At 35.5% G+C, this 21323-nt stretch overlaps 1 protein-coding gene across 2 annotated transcripts in view; it reads left to right on the top strand.

Annotated features, from left to right (window-relative positions):
• Positions 1 to 21323, top strand: part of grid2 (glutamate receptor, ionotropic, delta 2) — a 673181-nt gene that overhangs the window by 415202 nt on the left and 236656 nt on the right. For both annotated transcript variants that reach the window (XM_056463472.1, XM_056463473.1), the window contains exons 5-7: positions 5109 to 5162; positions 10259 to 10432; positions 17405 to 17566. In XM_056463472.1, the coding sequence (XP_056319447.1) occupies positions 5109 to 5162; positions 10259 to 10432; positions 17405 to 17566 (390 nt within the window). The remainder of the gene's footprint in view (positions 1 to 5108; positions 5163 to 10258; positions 10433 to 17404; positions 17567 to 21323) is intronic.

Genomic DNA, 21323 nt, shown 5'->3' with positions numbered 1-21323 from the left:
TACGTATCAATAATGAGCCATGGTTGAAAATATTGTTTCAAACGACTAAACTTTAGTAATTGTCCCTTTTGTTAAAAGTCAACAGAGCAGATTTTAACTTACCTTACTACAATTCACACCATAAATAAACAGAAAACAAATGTAAAAATATGGAACCTGTTAGTTACGGATATTTTTTACAGTGTATGGCAGTATGACATTTTTGTTTGCCAGTATTAAACGTGCACCCTCATAACCTGACTAAGATGACAAAATCATTTTTAGAGATTTTAGACACACAAAAGTGTTCATGGAGCTTTGTTTGAATATTGTTAAACTACTGAAGTCAGTGTTTTTGGTTGCTTTTCTGGATGTTGAAAGTCTTAGAACCACAATTAATAACATAATTTTCATTTCTGACTAAACTAACCATTTAAGTTGGATGGAATTCTCCTTTAGTCTATTTCTATTCATAATATAGTCTATTTCTGCTATTTTATGGTCATTTCAGACATTGACAAACCAGTTTTCCATTCACAGACTATTATGTTTTACCTTCGGTGTTTGATGGAAGAAAGCAAGTCATGCAGGTTTGTAAGGACACAAAATCATGAAAATGGTGAACTGTCTCTTTAAGGAACATCAGAGATGTAGGTCTATTTGCTAATTTCCTGAGGCTGATTCTACCCAAGGGATGACTCTGTTTAACTTGGAGAGATCTTTTGCTTGAGGATTTTCCTAGATTTCTGTGCGAGCATCTCAATCTCGTCTGTGCAAACTTTCAGCTCTCTGCCAGAATCAATACATTCCTCCTTGGCAATGGAGAGCACACCTTTCAACCAACAACTTTAATTGCATATTCAAGAGGGGGGGGGGGGATCAGCATGGATGCAATCACTCAAATATTTAGCCTTTTACAATGTCTAATATAGAGACATCTTTGATCGGGTCAAGCACACTCTGTAACAACCTTGAACTTTTTTCTTGGCATCAGGACAAGTGTTAGAGGTTCATGTTGGTGTAGCAAAAGTTAAGCCAATGCTTTAATTAAGCTCAACCATCTGCCTGGGAACCAAACTTTTGACCGTGTATACACAACTGCTTTGAGCTGCGCATACTTTTCATGAGCCACTCTAATGACCTTACAAAGCCTCAGACATCAAAATGATTGGAGCATGTAATTAATACTAACACTGGCCACTTTGTCGACTCCTGTTTTAATGTTATGAGGTTGTGATGTGCTTTTTGTTTTGATAACTTATCACACTGATCCGAACATTTTCAAAGGAAATTTCAACATGACCAACCGAGCTAATGATTATGCATGGTGTGTAGTGCAGATGAGACTGGAGGTGTTGAAAAGTGTTAACCAGTTTGACATTTGCTAAAGGGTGAGGTGACATTAAAAGTAACACAAAAGCAGTGTTAGTTCAGTATTAATAAAAATAATTTTAGGTGAGTAAAATTATGGATAGATGCTGTGATGAATAAATTAAACATTCTTTTCTTTTTTCCAAATCTCTCCCACTCATTTTCAACCAAACCTTTCTTGCAAACTTCTATTCTTGCATCCAAATTCCCTCTTATGTGATAGATTCCTTTGAGTCAAAGATCAAACCTACATTTAAATTGAAAAAATTTCTTTAATCACTCCTTTTTCTAAATTTCCTACACATTTTTTTCTTAAACAACATAGGCTCATTCTGTAAGTGTAGCCCTATATAAGTTTCTGAAGATCGCAAATTATGTAGCCAGAAGTACATATGGCTGCATTTCGTTTTTAAAACGAGTCAATTGGTGCTTTTCAAAAGACTATTGGTCGGGTTTAGGGAAGGACAATGGTGGGTCAGTCAATCGGTCAGTCAGTCATTCAGTCAGTCAGTCAAACAGTCAGTCGACAGCATCCTCTGGTGGATTTACGTGAGAAGAGCAGGTGCGAATGGCACTTGCGAGAGAAATTTGACATCTCGAAAAGCATACCTCTGGTGGATTTGAGAAAACAAAAACTGCAAAAAAAATAAAGGAAAAAAAAAACTTAGCTCCTTGGGCGTATTTGCTGCTCTCGAGAAACATATATAGAGGTACTTTTCAGAATGAGCCTGGGTTGAAAACGAGCTTAAATGCTGAATGACAAATTTCCATTTTTCATTATATCCCTCCTTTCACCCAAACCTCTTTCCTTAAAGGCTTAGTTCACACTCAAATTTTTATTCACTATTTAATCTCCCTAAAGTGGTTCCAAGTGGTTGAATATCTTTCTTCTGAAGAAGATATTTTGAAGAAAGCTGAAACCCTGTAACCACTTCCATAGTTGAAAAACAAATACGGAAATCAATGGTTACAGGTTTCCTTTTTTTTCCTTCCCTATATTAATTTTTTTTCAAAATATGTTATCTTATTTTAAACAAAAAAAGAAACAAACCATTTTGCAACAAATAAAAGGTGAGTAAATTATGACAGAATAAAAAATCACTGAACTATCCCTTTATCCACTTTCCCTTTCTTCCATCCAAACTCGTTTCAAACATTCTTCTATCCAAACTCATTTCCAAACTTACTTCATAACTTCAAGATGTTTTAGGAGCATGCTCCTTTTTTTCCTTCTTCCTTACCCCCCCCCTCCATTTCTCCCTTTTCTCTCTTCCTTTTCTAATTCCTTCCATAACTCTTTCCTTCCTGCATCCTCCTCCTTTGCTTTTCCCTTCCCTTCTCCTGTCCCTTACTTTCTTCTTTAACTTCCTAGGTAGGTGAGCAGAATTGCAGGTTATTAATATCTTTGTTTGTACATTTTACTATGTCACCACCCACCTTGTTGCTCTTGATTAATATTAATTAACATTAAAAGCAGTTTATTAAGCAGTGTAATTCAGAATAAGCAGTTTGGGACAAAACAAATTTGTTGCAGTTAAAAATGGGTATTGTATACCTGTTTGGGTCACAGAAAAATCCTTTCAGGTGCTCTATGAATACTACAATGCAAAAAAAACATGACTTACCATGGTAAAAAAAATATTTTAAAATAATGTTTACTATGTTTTTTTTTTTGTTTGTTTGTTTGTTTGTTTTCTCATGAGTTATGTACATTAGAGTTTTATGTCAAATTTAATTTTGGTAAATAATGTTGGTCAGACTTTATTTTGATGGTCTGTTTGTTGAATTTAGGTTACATTGCAACTACTTCTCATTAGATTATAAGTAGACTGTTAGGTTTGGGTTAGGGTTAGTGTAAGTTGACATGTACTTGCAAAGTTTTTATAGTCTTATTATTATAGTCTTATAGAATTATCTATATATTTGTAGCATATGCTTCTCTGCGTGTGGGATACACTGTTTGTCATGAGCATTGGTTTGTCATATGACTTTCTCATGCCCATATGCTTTGATTGGGTTTTAGTCTGTGGAACAAAAGTTGTAGATCAGTGTTGGAGAAAGTTACATTAGAACGTAATGCATAACAATATTGAGTCACTCCCCAAAAAAGTAACTAGTTGCATTAGTTACTTTTTTATGGCGAGTAATGCATTGTTACTTTTGAGTTACTTTTGAGTTACTTTTTCTGACCTGGCTGAGGCTTGATGTCTTTTAGAACTTGCAGAGGGGTGGGGGGGTTCTTCTTTTTTTCTTAAATACTCACTGTATAACCTTCATATACCTCAAAAAACATTTTAAAAAATGTAGGACAATGTTATCTTAAGAGAACTTCCTGACCCCAGAGCTAAACAAGCCACATATACAGATTAATGAAAGTTTAAAGCAATACGTTTGCTACTTTTGTACTTTTTGTCCTATTAAATAGTCAAATTAGTGTCAAAATTGTAAAAATGTGCTCAAAATAATGAGAATATTTCCATCGCAGAAATGTAAGGCTTTGCCATCTTCATTCTTGTCTGTTCCTGCATTCTCTTATTGTCTGCGTTTTTTAACGTGACCAGGTTCATTTTAATTCAGCAATTTTTTTAAAAGCGAATTAACTAAACAAAAAAGTAACTTGCATTACTTTTGTTTAAAAGCAACTCAAATATTTTTGCTTAATTTTTTTAAATTAATCTGTTATTTTACTCGCTACTTAGAAAAGTAGTATTATTACATAATTCACGTTACTTGTAATGTGCTACCCCCAACACTGGTGTAGATTCTAGTACTTCAAAACATTGCTGTATAAAATAACAAAATATGGCATTTCTTGCAAAATGTAGAAATTTTATGGCTTCTATCGTATTATTAACTGTAAATCTTTGTCAACAACAGCTGCCATTTTTTTATTTGTTTTTTATTTTATCATATTTTGTTATTTTTATTTTTTGTAGTTTTTTATAATGTCATATTACTAACAGAAAAATTCTGTCAACAACAGCTGCTATTTTTTATTTAGTTTTTTTTAACCATATTTTGTTATTTATTTATTTATTTATTTATTTATTTATTTGTAGGTTTTTTTTATAATGCAATTATAAAAATTCTGTCAACAACAGCTGCTGTTTTTGTTTTTTACCATTTTCAGTTTTCTTTTTTGTTTAGTTTTTTATTAGGTGTACGACGAAGCCTGTAAGCCAATGCAAAATGTTACAATATACCACTTCTCACTTTCGCAATTATGAATGTTTATTAGGTGTTTGTGGAAGATTACAACACCATTAATGCTGCCACAGGTGTCAGATTTTTCCAGCTGTTCATTTTGTTTATGACAAAAATATTTTATGACAGTCACATTTAGTCATTAACACAATTATAGTTAATGAAATGCAGTGCTGGTAAAGTGGGCAGTATAAATGCTGATAAACTGAAACACTACTGGGTTTTCTGTGTCATACTGGGATAGAGAGAGACAAAAGAGAGAAGAACAGTGCAGAGTTTGATGTGTAGAAGTGGATATGTTTACAGGCCATAACACTGATATTCAAATCCCTGTTATGTGTGTCATATTTATTCTGTTTATTAATTTCATAAACCTTTGACTTGTCCACTAATAGACCTTTGATGAGACCTCATTACTATCTAAACAGAAACCCTGTCGCTGTCAGTGCTTTTTTATGATATATGATTCACATGATTGTGAGGGACAGTTTACCACACACCCTTCCAAACAATTCAGTTTCTAATTGGCTAAATATTTCTTTCTGTCTCTCTAGGTGGTGGAAACCAATCTTGTGGCTTTTGACTGTCACTGGATCATCATAAATGAGGTAAGTTCTTTCTCACAATTTCATAAAATCCAGTTTATTATTTTTTGTAAGCACATTTGAATATATTTGCATCTCTACATATCTATTTGTCTAAGTGAGAGGCGGACAAGGGCTCATTCAGAGCTAGATGAAGGTGGCCAGATAAGGACAAATTACTGCGCAGTGATTCAAATTAGATTTGGCAAGCATGGGAGTAGCGCTCTAAAATAATTCAGCGCTTTCTTTAACGAATAAAGCATTTTTCTAAAATGATTATGCGACAAGGAAAAGACAATTAAGATACAAAACCTTTCTAGATTACAGCTATTTCATTAACTTAAAAGTCGCTCTTTGTTTTAACCTCTATTAATCTCCCTGATTTCATTTAAAAGGGTCGTATGGATCACTTTTCCATTGCTCTATTTTTAAATAAAACCTTACCATGAAACCAACATTGGCTTATTCTAAAAACGTAGCCCTATATACATTTCTGGAGATCGCAAATTAAATAGCCAGAGGTACGTATGGCTGCATTTAATCTTTAAAAAGAACACTATGGGGCGGTATGATGCTGTTTCTTTTCGCTTCGAGCTTATCAGCTGACCGCTTACCTCTGTATGGACGGCTTTCCCACTGTTACAATTTTGTACGTTGGTGGATTTGAGATGCAGAGAGGAGTTAACATGACAACAGGGTTCGAATCCAGCAATGAATGGTTCCAGAAATCGGGTAAGACCAAAACAGAAGCCAAAAAATAAAACAAACAAGTAACAGGGTGAGAATATAGTAAAATCTGAAAACGTGGTAAAAATCAGACAAAGTCTTTTCTTTTTCTGGATTACTTTTAAAAACTGTCAGTTGGGTTTAGGGACATGGGTGGGTGGGTCAATCTGTGCTTTTGAAAACACTATTGGTTTGGTTTATGGAAGGAGGATGGTGGGTCAGTCGATTGGTCAGTCAGTCAGTCAGTTGTCAGCAGCCTCTGTTGGATTTACCCGAGACGAGCACGCGCAAATGGCACTGGCGAGAGAAATTTGAGATCTGAAAAAGCTTACACAGCAGCCTCTGGTGGATTCGCGAAAACAAAAACTGCTAAAAAGCAGAGCTCCTGTGACGTATTTAGAGCTCTCCAGAAATGTATGTAGCTGTACATTTTCAGATGAGCCTGGGTTGTATAAAACTGTACAGTGAGAAATTCACTTCCCAAGTTCATAACGACTATGGATTGAAACAAAATCATAAAAACACCTTGTTATGAATGCCATATTTTTGACTTTGACTAGATTCTGTGTTCAGAAGTAAGATTTAATGAAAGTGAAAATGTTGAAAAGTGGACCAAACAGAAGCCATTTTGTAGAACAAACCGCTCTGTATTTTTTTAAAGATGTCAGCAAATATGATGAAAAGGGGAAAAGTGGATTAAAATGAGTTATTGAGAGGTTCATGAAAAATTAAATGATTACTGTGTCTTGCACAAAATATATTGGCTAAAATTCTAAGAGGACTTCTGGTTGGCATTTTTGTTACCATCAAGCACCAGCGTTTTTGATCAGCTTCGCAAAAATAAACAATAAATAAATCATGACATTCATTAATTTATTTTCTTTTAGCTTAGTTATTAATCAGGGGTCGCCACAGTGGAATGAACTGCCAACTTATCCAGCATATGTTTCACACAGCGGATGCCTTTATAGCCACAATCCAACACTGGAAAATAATCATGACATATTTAATACTACTACTAATAATAATAATAATAATAATAATGGGCGTCACAATGGGGCAGTGGGTAGCACGACTGCCTCACAGCAATAGAGTCGGTGGTTCGAGCCTCCGCTGGGTCAGTTGGCATTTCTGTGTGGAGTTTGCATGTTCTCCCTGTGTTCGCATGGATTTCCTCCGGGTGCTCCAGTTTCCCCCACAAGTCCAAAGACATGCGCTGTAGGTGAATCGGTTGAGCTAAATTGTCCATAGTGTTCTGTATGTGTGTGAATGAAGGTGTATGGATGTTTCACAGTGATAGGTTGCAGCTGGAAGGGAATCTGCTGCGTAAAACTTGTGCTGGATAAGTTGGGGGTTCATTCCACTCTGGCGACCCCAGATTAATAAAGGGACTAAGCCGAAAAGAAAATGAATGAATGAATAATAATAAAAAATACTGCTCAGTCATAAAAATTGTTATGGGTTCAAAACTCCATTTGATTAAGTTAGTTATCATATAAAAAATGTTATGTTGTTTAAAGTTTGATACTTAAGTTAGCTTACTGTAAATGTGTGAGCAATGTTTTTTTTTTTTTTTGATCCTTTATGTTCAGTACTTGTGTTTCAATGAAGAGATTATGCATTCTTTAATATGATATGGCTGCCTACCACATTAACCAATCAAACAAACAAACCAAAATAGCATTTAGTTTTTTTTTACTTTAGGCAGACGGAGTGTTAAGTGCATCTGAGAAAAGTTGTATGCCCTCCTCTATTAAACACAAAGGCACATGACATTACCTTGATGTGTCCCTGAATGGACAGGCATTGCTCATGGTCGGCCTTACTTGACAGCACACATAGGGGACAAAACAAGTAGCTGCCAAAGCCTGAACCCTAAAATTGGGCCATAACCCTGTAGGCTCATATTTGTGTCATTCTAATTTAGCGCTCCTAATTAAGCACCAAGGGCCTTTGCGTTTGTCAACCGGGGCTAGAATAAGCCACTCAAAGTCAGTATTTTCAGGTCTGGAAAAGCATGATGTCCTCGTGCTCTTGAAAGTTGAGAAGCAGCGCACTATAAAGACCTCGCTTGCCCTCTTGTCAAATATCCTCCATCATTCCTACCACATTAATTAACGGCGGCACAAACATTTTTTGACAGCCTCAACTGTGCGTCAGGTGAGATTCTGAATCATCCGATCAGAAACCTTAACAGTGGCTTTTCCGAGAACAGTCTGTATTGTAGACGACTTTAATTTGAATCGTATTGAAGGCTAAATGGCTTCGACATCCCAAGTAAGTTCCTCGCCGGCGAGCCACAAGTTCAAATTTAATGACGTACTTCATGAGAGCCAGTCGCCGGCAATCACAGCTTCGCAGGTGAGAATGAAACTCAAAAGTGAAAGCTGTCAGAGGGAACAGCTTGGCCGCTCTGAAGTCTGCCTTCACTGGGGGACGTTCCCTGTCCATTCTCATCACATCATTCCCAGCTCACTCACTTCACTCTGGCCGTCTGTGGGAGAAGAGAGAGAGAGAAAAAAAGATGGCTTCAGGCTAAAATTAGCAATCATTCCTCCCAAGGCTGCGCAAGGACACGCGAGCGCAAGCGGTCGTGTCTTTCCGCCTTTTGGCAGCACTCTGAATACCCATTCATGAGAGTAATTGTAATACTAATGGTGATTTTTATGTAGTCATGTTTCTTGTATTTAAATTGGCCCCGCTTTTTAGCTAACCGGAGACTGGAGAATTTGACCTTGAGTTGATGAGAGAGGACAACTTAACCATGTGTGAAGAAAGTTTAGTTTGTGTGTGTGTGTAAGAGGACTAGTGTTAGGAAGTAATATTTTTTAATGAAGGGGCAATACTTGTTTAACTGGAACGAATTCTTAGCTGTGTTGTTTTGTATATATTTTGAAGGAGAACTTTGTTTAACAAATTAAAATATAAAAATCTGGGTTGTTTATTTAAAATATTTATTTATTTATTTATTTATTTATTTAAAAATATGGTTATTGAAATGGGTTTATATAGGTTTTGTTAATGACATTTTTATTAGTTATTAGTTTTATTAGTTATGTTAGTTCAATGATGTTATTCATATCTGTTTATTTCAGTCGACATAAAATTTTTTTTAGTTTAATAATTTTAGTTTTAGCCTGTTAGCCAGCAATCACTTTTGGGGATTTAAACCTACGTAACTTTAAATAATAACAAACAAAAGGTAGGTATCATTGGAAAAAAGACACTTTGAGCTTTACTATGGTCCATCTAGAAAGTTTTATGTTAAAAAATATGAAACGTTGTACATTGTAAAGTAATGAAAAATAAAAATTGCACCATTTTCGCTAACTGTGGCTAGTGACTACACAATTTTTCCTAAGGTCACAATTTTATTGGGCATTTTACACTATTAAATTTGATTAATGCATGTTAAAATGTACAGTTTATTGTAGGGTTATTTACTTCCCTTATAATTAACCATGAGTTCATTTATAAAAAATAAATGGAATTGCATTACATGATTTTGTAATGCAAAATTAAAGCTACATAAATATAAATGTAATTAATACACAAATATACAATGCTGGGAAAATGTAATGATACTTTTTTAAAATATATCAGTAAATCTGGTAACACTTTAGGTTAGGTCACAATTCTTGCATAACTACTGGCTCATTACCTGATATTAACTGTCCATTGGTAGTTTCCTGCATCCCTAATCCTACCCAAAACCTAACCCCAACTTCTACCTTACTAACTATTAATAAACAGCTAATTAGTAATTTATTAAGGTAATTGTGTTAGTTGATGGTGTTAATACCATGAATTCTGACCTAAGCTAAAGTGTTACCGTAAGTGTTATTCTGCCAGAATGACTAGCCTTTAAACTTTTGCTGAATGGACCATGTAAATTAAACATTTTCACATTTCTGTATAAAATCAGTTTAACTTGCCAACAGAAGAATGGTTTCATTTAAAGTTATGAAAATGTCACGCTATATGAGAATAATATTCCGAGATTATTGCAGTTGCCTGTTCAGTAAGTCAAAAGAAAAGGAATGTTTTATAAAGCTAGTTGCAATATTTCGGCTTCTACAAGCCTCATAGATTTATTTGGAAGATGACAATAGTTAATAAGAAACGAAATATAAAAAGATAGCATTGTGTTTCATATTTGATCTCTACCCCCTTTTTTCTTCCTCTCAACCCAAAGTTTATTTTCTGAAGCGAAAAGCATGATTTTAATATTTTTTCAGAGACCTACTTTTTCTTTTTCTATTCAAGTGTGAAACAGAAGTTCTTCTCAGCAAGATGCTTTTTATCTCTTCAGCCTATTTACACTGCACACAGAAAAGCCCATTTTCTTCTGACAATATTCTTTTTCTTTGTGCTTTTCGTCTCCTGTGGTGTAGGAGATTTCAGACATGGATGTGCAGGAGCTGGTGATGAAGTCTATAGGTCGCTTGACCCTGGTGAGACAGACTTTCCCGCTGCCGCAAAACACCAGTCAACGCTGCGTCAGGAACAACCACCGAATCAACACTTCCCTCTGCGACCCCAAAGACCCCAAGGCACAGATGTTAGAGGTGTGATTTATTCCCCATACTCACATTTATTCACATCCAATCAAGCTAATCATAAATCATTTGCCTTCATTTCATTTTTTTTGATTGTGTCCATTAACAGTCATCATTAGCCTTTGAGCAACTTCCAAAACAAAAGACAAAAAAGTCAATGTGAAAATTAGCAGCCTTGATTTGTTTTTTTTTTTTGTTTTTTTCACTATGTCAGTGGGCACCATTTATCTAACTGAATGTATTTTCCTAAATGTAAGTTTATATCAGTGACAACATATATTGGCAGGTGTGATTTGTGTTGAATCATATTAAGTGATAAAAAAATTGCATGGTTTATATGGTGGTTTTTAATATGCAGAAAGGGTTTAATATACAGTATATAAAATATCAGTCAAAGAATTATGTGAACAACACCTATTCTTGTCTTACAACAATTGGGCTGTTAATGTTACTATTTTAAGGCAAGCTTTTGGATGTTAGTTTGACTCTTGTGTGCTGATGGGGATGTTTTCATCCACTCTGGGGTGATTTTTTTTGTCGTTACTTGGCCATAACATTTTCTGTGTTTCAGCTAGCGAAATGATTTTTAGTGACACATTTTATTTTGACACATATTTTGAGAAAATTTTTTTAGTTAATCAACCTCATTCCTGATCAAAACTACTAAATTGCTTAGAAAATTACAGGATTTTTACTCTTTAATTGCCAAATTCACAAATGATGTCACTGATTTGTTGAAAAAAACACACAATGACATATTTTCAATATAAAGTAATTGTGGACTGAATTTTTTTAACCTTTCATCAAAGTCTTGGACATGTGAAACAACATTGCCTTTGATGCATTGTTTTAGATTCAAATTTTTTTTATCCGTAATTTACTGTTGGTGGCTGTTTTTGCCCCATTGACTTCCATTATAACCACATTTTTTTGATTACAAAACCATGACACCAAATATTTCGAAACGAAATTTAATTCGTTTTCTTTTCGGCTTAGTCCCTTTATTAATCTGGGGTCGCCATAGCGGAATGAACCGCCAACTTATCAAGCAAATGTTTTACGCAGTGGATGCCCTTCCAGCCGCAACCCATCACTAGGAAACATCCACACACACACTCATACACCACGGTCAAATTTAGCATACCCAATTCACCTGTACCACATGTCTTTGGACTTGTGGGGGAAACCAGAGCACCCGGAGGAAACCCACATGAATACGGGGAGAACATGCAAACTGCACACAGAAACGCCAACCCAGCCGAGGCTCGAACCAGTGACCCTCTTGCTGTGAGGCGAATGTGCTACCCACTGTGCCAACGCGTCACCCCCTGACACCATATAATCATGCATTTTTGATTGTTGGTGGTTTTCCCTGTTGGGAAGAGGTAAAATTGGTAATTTTTACTGTTGATCATCAGTTGGAACCATTAACCCTTTAGATAGGCCTGTACAAAAAAAGCTTAGTTTCTGGATTTTATATGGCGTATACCAGCAAGTTAAAGTGTGTGTATGTGTGTCTGTGAGTGTGAGAGTGACCTTTACGCACTTACCTTGATGTGTCTGGGAAAATCAAATATGCATCTCAGCTCTCAGAACTACATGGAGTAAATAAAAGCAAAGACTGTGTATTTATCAAATGTGGTTATAATGGAAGTCAATGGGGCAAAAACAGCCACCAACAGTAATTAGGGAGAAAAAATGAAAATCTAACAATGCATCAAAGGCAATGTTGTTACTCATCGTTCACATGTCCAAGACTGTAATAAAAGCTTTTTTAAAAATCCTGTCCACAATTACTTTTTTTATATTGAAAAAAAAAACGTCATTTTGGGTGAAATTAAAGAGTTAAAATTCTGTAATTTTCTTAACAATTTAGTAGTTTTGATCAGGACTGGGGTTGATTAACAGATTTATGCCAAAGAAATTGAAAAAAAATTATCTTATCATTTTCACAGCAGTTTTATTCAGTGGATGTTTTCATCCCAAACATACAGTAACAAACGGGTAGTAAATTTGAACAGTGCACAGAGATTAAATTATACCAAAGTTGTGTGCAATTGTACTGAAAACACAAGTCAAGACAGCCCTATGATTGAGTGATTGAGTGATTTAGTTAGTTAGTTAGCTAGCTAGTTAGTTAGCTAGCCATCGTGCATATTGAATTTAATCAGAAAACATATTAAGATACAGTTAAAGTCAGAATTATTGCCTCCCCCCCCACCCTTTTTTTTTTATTATATACTTTTTAAAATATTTCTCAAATGGTGTTTAACAGAGCAAGGACATTTTCACAGTATGTCTGGTAATATTTTGTTCTTCTGGAAAAAGTCTTATCTGTTTTATTTCAGCTAGAATAAAAGCAGTTTTTAATTATTTTTATATTATTATTATTAACAATATTATTAGCCCCTTTGAGCTATAATTTTTTTCGATAGTCTACAGAACAAACCATTGTTATATAATAAGCTGCCTAATTACTCAAACCTGTCTAGTTAACCTAATTAACCTAGTTAAGCCTTTAAATGTCACTTTAAGCTGTATAGAAGTGTCTTAAAATATCTAGTCAAATATTATTTACTGTCGTCATGGCAAAGATAAAATATATTGGTTATTAGAAATGAGTTATTAAAACTATTATGTTTAGAAATGTGTTGAAAAAATCTCCTCTCCATTAAACAGAAATTGGGGAAAAGCATAAACAGGGGGGCTAATAATTTAGGGGGGCTAATAATTCTGACTTTAACTGTAATATACTGCTGTCCTTATATTCAGTATTTAGTTAAGTGTGTGGTCTAGTCTACATTTAGTCTTTAACACATTCTGTATAAGCAGTTCATGTTTAACACCATGGATACAGGGTCTGCTCAGTGTTCAGGAGTCCAGCTCAGAAGAGCTCAATTTTACCCTGCGTTCAAGCGTATCGCATCCCTCTTTCTCAACATATATCCCACTCTACCTTTGGAAACCCCTTCGCACCTCCCATTCCCTCCAGACCACCAATCACTCATTGTCCCTGAAGAGATTCACTTCAACTCCTGCACTTCAAACAGACTTAATAGATTTCCCTGGTCAGCCGATCTTCTCCCCCCTCAATTTAACCCTGTCTTTGTCTGTTTACCCCCTTGGCAATGGCAGCTTTGTTGCTTCAGTGCTCTCAACTCTTTCCACAAATGCTATATCATAATGTCCTTCCCGGAAAACAGCCCACCCCAAAAAAACTGCAGCGACTTATGCCATTTCACTTTGTGTCTGAGACATGAAACATAAATCAATAAGTAAGCCCTTTTGAGTTTTTGCTTTACGAGATGAAAAAAAAAAAGTAGCAAAATGGGGAAAAGCCACATAGCCAGACAAATAAAATGCTGTTGCCTGGTAGTCAGGTGGATTCTCTGTGAAGTCTGCTTCTCTGGGTCATTGCTCTTTTGTTTGCCTATTCTTTTGGAAGACGAAATGTTGTTTTGTGGAAGTCTGGAAGTGTAAATTCAAGCACCACCTGTGTTTCCGCTCTGTGTTTGGATGTGAACCCCACTCCTCTGAAAACAGGAGAGTAATCATGTCTGACGTCGTTGTATGCTAGAAACAGTGTTTTTTATAAGCTGATGTACACATTGTAAAACCAGATGAGTGCTGATGACTTGGAGCATTTGTTGAAACCGATTACCTCAAAACATATAGGTAAAATGTCAAATTAAGTACAATTAACAAATATTAAACAACAAATAAATGAAAGTGTTTACATTCAAAAAATACATGGCATGGAAATAAGGCATATGGATGGATTGCATGTTATTAGCATGCTTTTAATACTCTTCTGACTAAATGGATGGATGGATGGGCGGACGGATGGCATGTTGTTAGCGTGCTTTTACTGATACGGACTTCATGGATGGATAAATGAATGGATGAATAGCATGTTTAACACTCTGTTAGCATACTGTTTAACATGTTTTGTTTACACACATCTACTCGCTCTAGTTGAAATGTTATTTATAGTTAGATTGCGGTGTGTAAGATTGCATTTTGTGGTGAGATTTAGTAACGTCGTTAACATGTTTTAACAGATTACTAGTATGTTTAAGCGCATTGCTAGCTTTTATTGAGTTTTTAAGATGTTTAACACATTTCCAGCATGTGTTGTATTGCTAGTATGTTTTAGCAATTTGCTAACATTCGGTCAACTACTGGGTGCGAACATTACATGTCCAAACGAAACAAACTCTGCTACAGTACCAGTATGCGGTAATGCTACAAAAAATCTATATCCTAACCTCTATCTCCATAAGAAAAATTCGGTAACACTTTATTTTGATGGTCCAATTGAGTATTAGTAGACTGTCTGCTTAATATCTGTTCATACTGCTCCTTCAACAGACATTTAACTGACTATAAGAAACTTTGCAAGTACAACTTACACTAACCCCAACCTAACAGTCTACTTCTAATCTAATGAGAATTAGTTGGCTTGTAGATGCAATGTAAGTTAAATTAAACTAATGGACCATCAAAATAGTGTGTAACCAAAATTTCAGAAGCTAATAAAATGATTAATCTTTTATGAATCGTTCAAATATTGATGTACATACTCTAGACTGTACAGTGTACACTGTGAGTTTTCAAAATCTTAGCCTAAATATGTGATGTGAATAAATAGTGCTCACAAAGGGCTGTTCTTTAAAGCAACATGTTGTGGTTTGGACCCAGAAACAGTGTTTGCGACCTCAGAATTTAAGCGGATTAGATGAGAGCATCATCCCTTTCGACGCCGTCATTTTATTCCTCAGTCTTCTTTAAAGCCAGTGTGTATATATACTACATAATTGGCTGTTAGTTTGGTGGCTCTGAAAGCCATTACAGTTTCATATCATAGCATACCTGCAAATGCCTGTTGATGGAGCCAGCCGAGCATGACTCCTAACATAATTAGAATAGCCTTTTCTTTGTTAGCTGATGAGCATCTTTTCAAGGCTATGGTCGTATGAGGATAGCTTACCTGATGGATTGCGTTCTTGACAATTATGGCAAACCAAAGCTGATGGCGAGAGGTTTTTCTCAGCTATTTGTCAACGTGGTTGGGATTACTAAGACACTCGATACAGTGTCAAGTATGTGGGAGCAGCGCAGGTTAATAAACAACGTTGAAAGCCTAATGACCGCTTCACTCCATTTATTACCTTCTCATTAAAATGGAGACAACACTTGGGCTTGATCAGAGCTGTGCAATCGATCAGAGTGAAATCTCCCTCCTTTGTGTCAACTTTGCATGATGCAGTGCTTGTATGTGTGTGTAGTGCCACATTGTCCTGCATGATCAGAAATGAACAGAGTTGCCTTTTATTTAAATTGGTGTGTTTTATATCAATGTCAGCGCATTTTACAAAGGATTTTATCATTTAATTTTATCTTCAAGCCAAGGAGATTGTGTAAATTCTCAGTTTCTTTAGATTAATTGGGTTTATTAGGTACTGTTTTTTAGAAAATGTTAATATATGTTTTAATCTGTGAAGATCTGTTTAAAATGCCATATTGTAATTCATTCATTCATTCTTTCATTCATTCTTTCATTCATTTGAAAATGATTTTTTTTCTATTGAATATCAGAGTTATTCCACCAAACATTGATTTCTTAACTCTTAAAGTTTCAAGAAACCCTTGAGTACTTTTTTCGAGATTTTAACAGATGTGTTGAGTATCAGTTAGATACGTTAGCAAATGTCACCTTTAACCGTGGAAAAAAACTGGATAATTATGAGCTTTTGTCAGCTAATTTCATCTTCCAGGTTTAAAATAATTTTTGGGGCGAGATCAAAATCAATGACTTATCGCCGATCTGCCTGTCCAATGATGACGTGTCGGTTTCTCATTACTATTTATAGCTGAGTTTTCTTATGCTATGAGAAGACCCTACTTCTTAATTATCCATGACTGCATGTGCTTTTTGCAGGCAAGGCAGACCTTGCTTTGTTCACGGCACGCAGTATTTAATCGTTCACCATATGTAGTTACGTGTTTGTTTTCATGATTTACGGGATTTGTTGCATGTTTTTCCCTGCGATGCTGTCAGGGCTGATACAGCAAAGCTGCTGGTTTGCAGCAAGCATTTTTGTCAGGAGAGCTGTACGAGAATTGGAGAATGGTGGACTTTGTCTTTTATCAGTTGAGTTCATGACCATTCAGACACATCGCTCATCCATGCTGCTGTGTTCGCCTATGTTTAAAATCCTCCCGATTACCAGCAGGGCTAATGGTTGGAATAGCATTGGTTTTTTTGAAAAAAAAATTCTGAGGTAGACTTGAACTGAATAAGGGGGTTTTATGACCCCTTTAGGTTTAACCACTGGTATCGTGTGGTCTAAAAATGACTATAAACATGTCTGAAAAACTGCAGTATTCTAAATAACATTTGTAAAATTGTAAAATTGTTTTACTCGATAACTAACAATACATCATAAATCAAGAGAACCTGAACATGTTCTCTTTTGTCCATAGCTACAGTACATACAGCTATATATTGCTGACTAAAAGTGTATAAAATATCTAGTATTTATACATTTTTTACGAAAATTGTTTTTACTAAACTCTTTTATTTTATTTTTTTTGTCTTCTCAGTTTATATTTATGAACAACTGACTCTTAACTATTTAAAAGCTTTAAAAAATACTTCCACTGTACCATCTCATTTGATGTCCCTTATCAGATATGAACACTAAAGCCTGTGTGCCAGCAAACAATTGCCTGGCATTACTGTAAGTGTGTCTTTTCTATTGCTTATTAAACTCTGCTGTTATCCAGGGCTCGTTCAATATGAGCAGCCTGTTGTCATTTCCACTGTAGAGACCTTTCATCCCAGCTGTACCCATTCAGACATAAATCTTTTTTTCTTGTAAGAGAATATTAATGTGGTGGCTCCGTGTCTCTTCGCTCACGTTGTCTGTTTCTTTTCTTTTGTGGCTGCTTCCCTGCCGCTTTTTGTCTTCTTGTCAGATCACCAACCGCTACATCTACGACACGGTGCTGTTGCTGGCCAACACCTTCCACAGGAAGCTGGAGGACAGGAAGTGGCACAGCATGGCGAGTCTTTCGTGCATCCGCAAGGGCTCCAAACCCTGGCAAGGTGGCAAGTCTATGCTGGAGACTGTGAAGAAGGTACAGTATTTTGCTGGACTTTACTCTAAAGATGACCTCTTACCTGTCATATGTCAGCTGACAGAACTTTGCCATGTAAACAAACTTTTGTTTTGCGAAATATTGAATTTTGTAAAATCAAACACTTCAGACATTGATTTGTGTAAGTACTGTATAAGTAACTTGACAACTGTATTTCAGCTTGTAGTAATTAAAGTAGTAGTAGACTTTCTAATACTATACTGTATGTTGTTTTGTACCATGATAGACATTCAACACTCTAGTAAATGCTGGATTGTTTTAACCCATCTTTGGGTCAAATGTGGACAAACACATAAGTACCTTGAATATATAAGTACTTTAACAAGTATATGTAGATCAACTTCTTAACTAATACTGTCTCTCTATACAGTATACAGTCAAACCCGGAATGATTCATACCCCGGGGAAATGTTTTAATCCATTCATTCATTCATTTTCTTTTTGGCGTAGTCCCTTTATTAATCCACCACAGCGGAATGAACGGCCATGTTTTGATTTATTTTATTTTATTTTATTTTATTTTATTTTATTTTATTTTATTTTATTTTATTTTATTTTATTTTATTTTATTTTATTTTATTTTATTTTATTTTATTTTATTTTATTTTATTTTATTTTATTTTATTTTATTTTATTTTATTTTATTTTATTTTATTTTATTTTATTTTATTTTATTTTATTTTATTTTATTTTATTTTATTTTATTTTATGGAAATGACTCGGGGCTTCTCCCAAAAGCTAATAAGACAATGTCAAAGAGGCATCATTATAGGAAAAAACATTTGTCTTTAAGTAACTTCAGAATTTGCAAGTGTTATGAATAATTTCGGGCTTGATTTTATATATATATATATAGTAAAAATGCCAAATGAGTCATTTATGGATTATATGGTAACTAGTAAAGTTACCATATCAATTATTCAGGACAGTTTAGGATCACAAAGTAATTTAAATTTTACTCAAAATAAGTAATAAAAATAACTATTAAACTAATGAACATCTTTTTAGTAAATACCAACTTTAATTGTGGTGAATAATTCAACTGAAATTAGAATACTGGCTTCAGAGGGCTTTGGATATAGTCATAGAGTATTTATGATTTTTATAGTTTTACAATTCCAGTCCTAATTATTTTTATTTTATTGAATATTAACACAAAATATTATATCTGTGTGTGCTTCACAGAAGAAAGAAAAGTATACATACATGAATTTGGAACAGCAAAGAGTAGGTGGCAAAAGTGATGTCTGGAGTGGACAGCTGTAGAGTATTTTCTTATTCTCGTTCACCTGAACATTTAGCTGACCACAATTTTATGTAAATGATATTAGAGTGTTATTTCTTGGGGGTATCTATCCCTTTAACATTTAATGGCACGTAAATGCATTGTAAGAACTAAAAGGGCCTATGAAAATGTTGGCAGTACAAAGTTAAACCTGACCAGGCCAGCAGAAAATGTGTAAACTGTGAGCCCTGCTGTGATTAAAGAGATGTGACGGACTGTGAGTTTGACCTTGGATTCATTTGCTTGAAAACCAAATGATTATTCAGTGTTTAGAGCCATAATGAGGCCCTGTTTACACCTGCTATTAACGTGTGTTTTGGTCAGTTTGGTGTAAATGTCAAAAAAAAAATATGTCATGTCCAATTTTGACCTTCGAGAGCCAAAAACACATTAGATGTAGATGCTTGTGTGGTCCGATATGTTTATTCAGCCAAAAAAGATCATATACTGTACTTTCTGCTTACTGGCTTATTGAAGTGTTTTAATCTTAGATATCTAAAATCAAAATATTGATTTGAAGGCAAAACACGTAGAAATCCATAAAAATTCTTACCCTTACTCATTCTAAAATCGCACAACTTATCCAACCACACAGTTTATCCAAGTATGCTATTAATAAACTTATTTTAGCCCCCCAAAAAAACAAAAAATAAAATAGTATACTTTCTATGCACCTTTTAATTACTTTTCTAAAACGTGTCTTATCTACTCAGAAAAGCACTTAAAATTCCACTTACTGTAAGTATACTAGACTGGACCTTTAAACGTAGAATGTTTGGCCTTGCTTGTTCATATACACTCACTGGCCACTTTATTAGGTACACCTGTCCAACTGCTTGTTAGCGCAAATTTCTAATCAGCCAATCACATGACAGCAATCAATGCATTTAAGCATGTAGACATGGTCAAGCCGATCTGCTGCAGTTCAAACCGAGCATCAGAATGGGGAAGAAAAGTGATTTATGTGACTCTCAACGTGGCATTTTTGTTTGTGCCAGACGAACTGGTCTGAGTATTTCAGAAACTGTTGATCTACTGGGATTTTCACGCACAGCTATCTCTTTACATAGAATGGTCAGAAAAAGAGAAAGTATTCAGTGAGCGGCAGTTTTGTGGGTGCAAATGCCTTGTTGATGTCAGAGGAGAATGGCCAGACTGGTTCGAGCTGATAGAAAGGCAACAGTAACTCAAATAGCCACTCGTTACAACAGAGGTATGCAGAAAAGCATCTCTGAATGCACAACACATCTTACCTTGAGGCAGATGGGCTACAGCAGCAGAAGACCACACCGGGTGCCACTCCTGTCAGCTAAGAACAGGAAACTGAGGCTACAATTCACACAGAATTTGGCATCAACAACATGAAAGCATGGATCCATCCTGCCTTGTATCAACAGTTGGCAACAGGCTGGTGGTGGTGCAATGGTACGGGGGATATTTTTTTTTTGGCACACTTTGGGCCCATTACTACCAATTGAGCATTGTGTCAATACCACAGCCTACCTGAGTATTGTTGCCGACCATGTCCATCCCTTTATGACCACAGTGTATCTATCTTCTGATGGCTACTTCCAGCAGGATAACACGCCTGTCATAAAGCGCGAATCAACTCAGACTGGTTTCATGAACATGACAATGAGTTCATTGTACTCAAATGGCCTCCTGAGTCACCAGAACTCAATCCAATAGAGCACCTTTGGGATGTGGTGGAACGGGAGATTCACATCATCGATGTGCAGCTGACCAATCTTCAGCAACTGCATGATGATGTCATGTCAATATGAACCAAAATCTCTGAGGAATATTTCCAGTACCTTGTTGAATCTGTGCCATTAAGGATTAAAGCATTCTCAAGACAAAAGGGGGTCTGACCCGGTACTAGTAAGGTGTACCTAATACACCTTGTGACCGGAGTGCACTGTACATATACATAAAGTGCAATTACATATTCTAAGTATCTTGGTTTGTAGTTGTGTATACTTTTTTCTTAGTGGCATATATTTCCCCACATAATATTACATACAGACAAGGACTTCTGAATAAAAATATGCTCAGTAATAACTGTAGCTTATTCAAAAATGGCTACAACAAAGTGCACACTGTCACCTCAAACTATCTCTAGTGGGAGTATATACTGTATGTGCATGTGTACTGAGGAATATTGCTTTTTGCCATGTCCTTTCATGTTCAAATGCAAGGTTATTTGACAATGTTTAATCAAAATATTTCAAAAGGCATACACAGGCACCCATCCAAACACCCTCCCCTCAAAGAAATCAGAAAAGTGGACGAAAGATCTACATTAAAAACATCAAATGTAAAAAGTAATGTGTCTTTCACATCGTCTTCTGATCCAATCGACCAAATTGCATCTTAACAGCAGATGTAAACAGAGGGATGTTGTGATACAGTGAAACTCTCCTCCCTGCCTTCTGCCTGGTGTACAGCAGG

This window comes from Danio aesculapii, chromosome 8 (genome assembly GCF_903798145.1).
Source record: "Danio aesculapii chromosome 8, fDanAes4.1, whole genome shotgun sequence".
Taxonomy (NCBI): Eukaryota; Metazoa; Chordata; class Actinopteri; order Cypriniformes; family Danionidae; genus Danio; species Danio aesculapii.
Note: the sequence above shows the minus strand (reverse complement) of the source record. Positions and strands in the feature narration are given on the sequence as shown.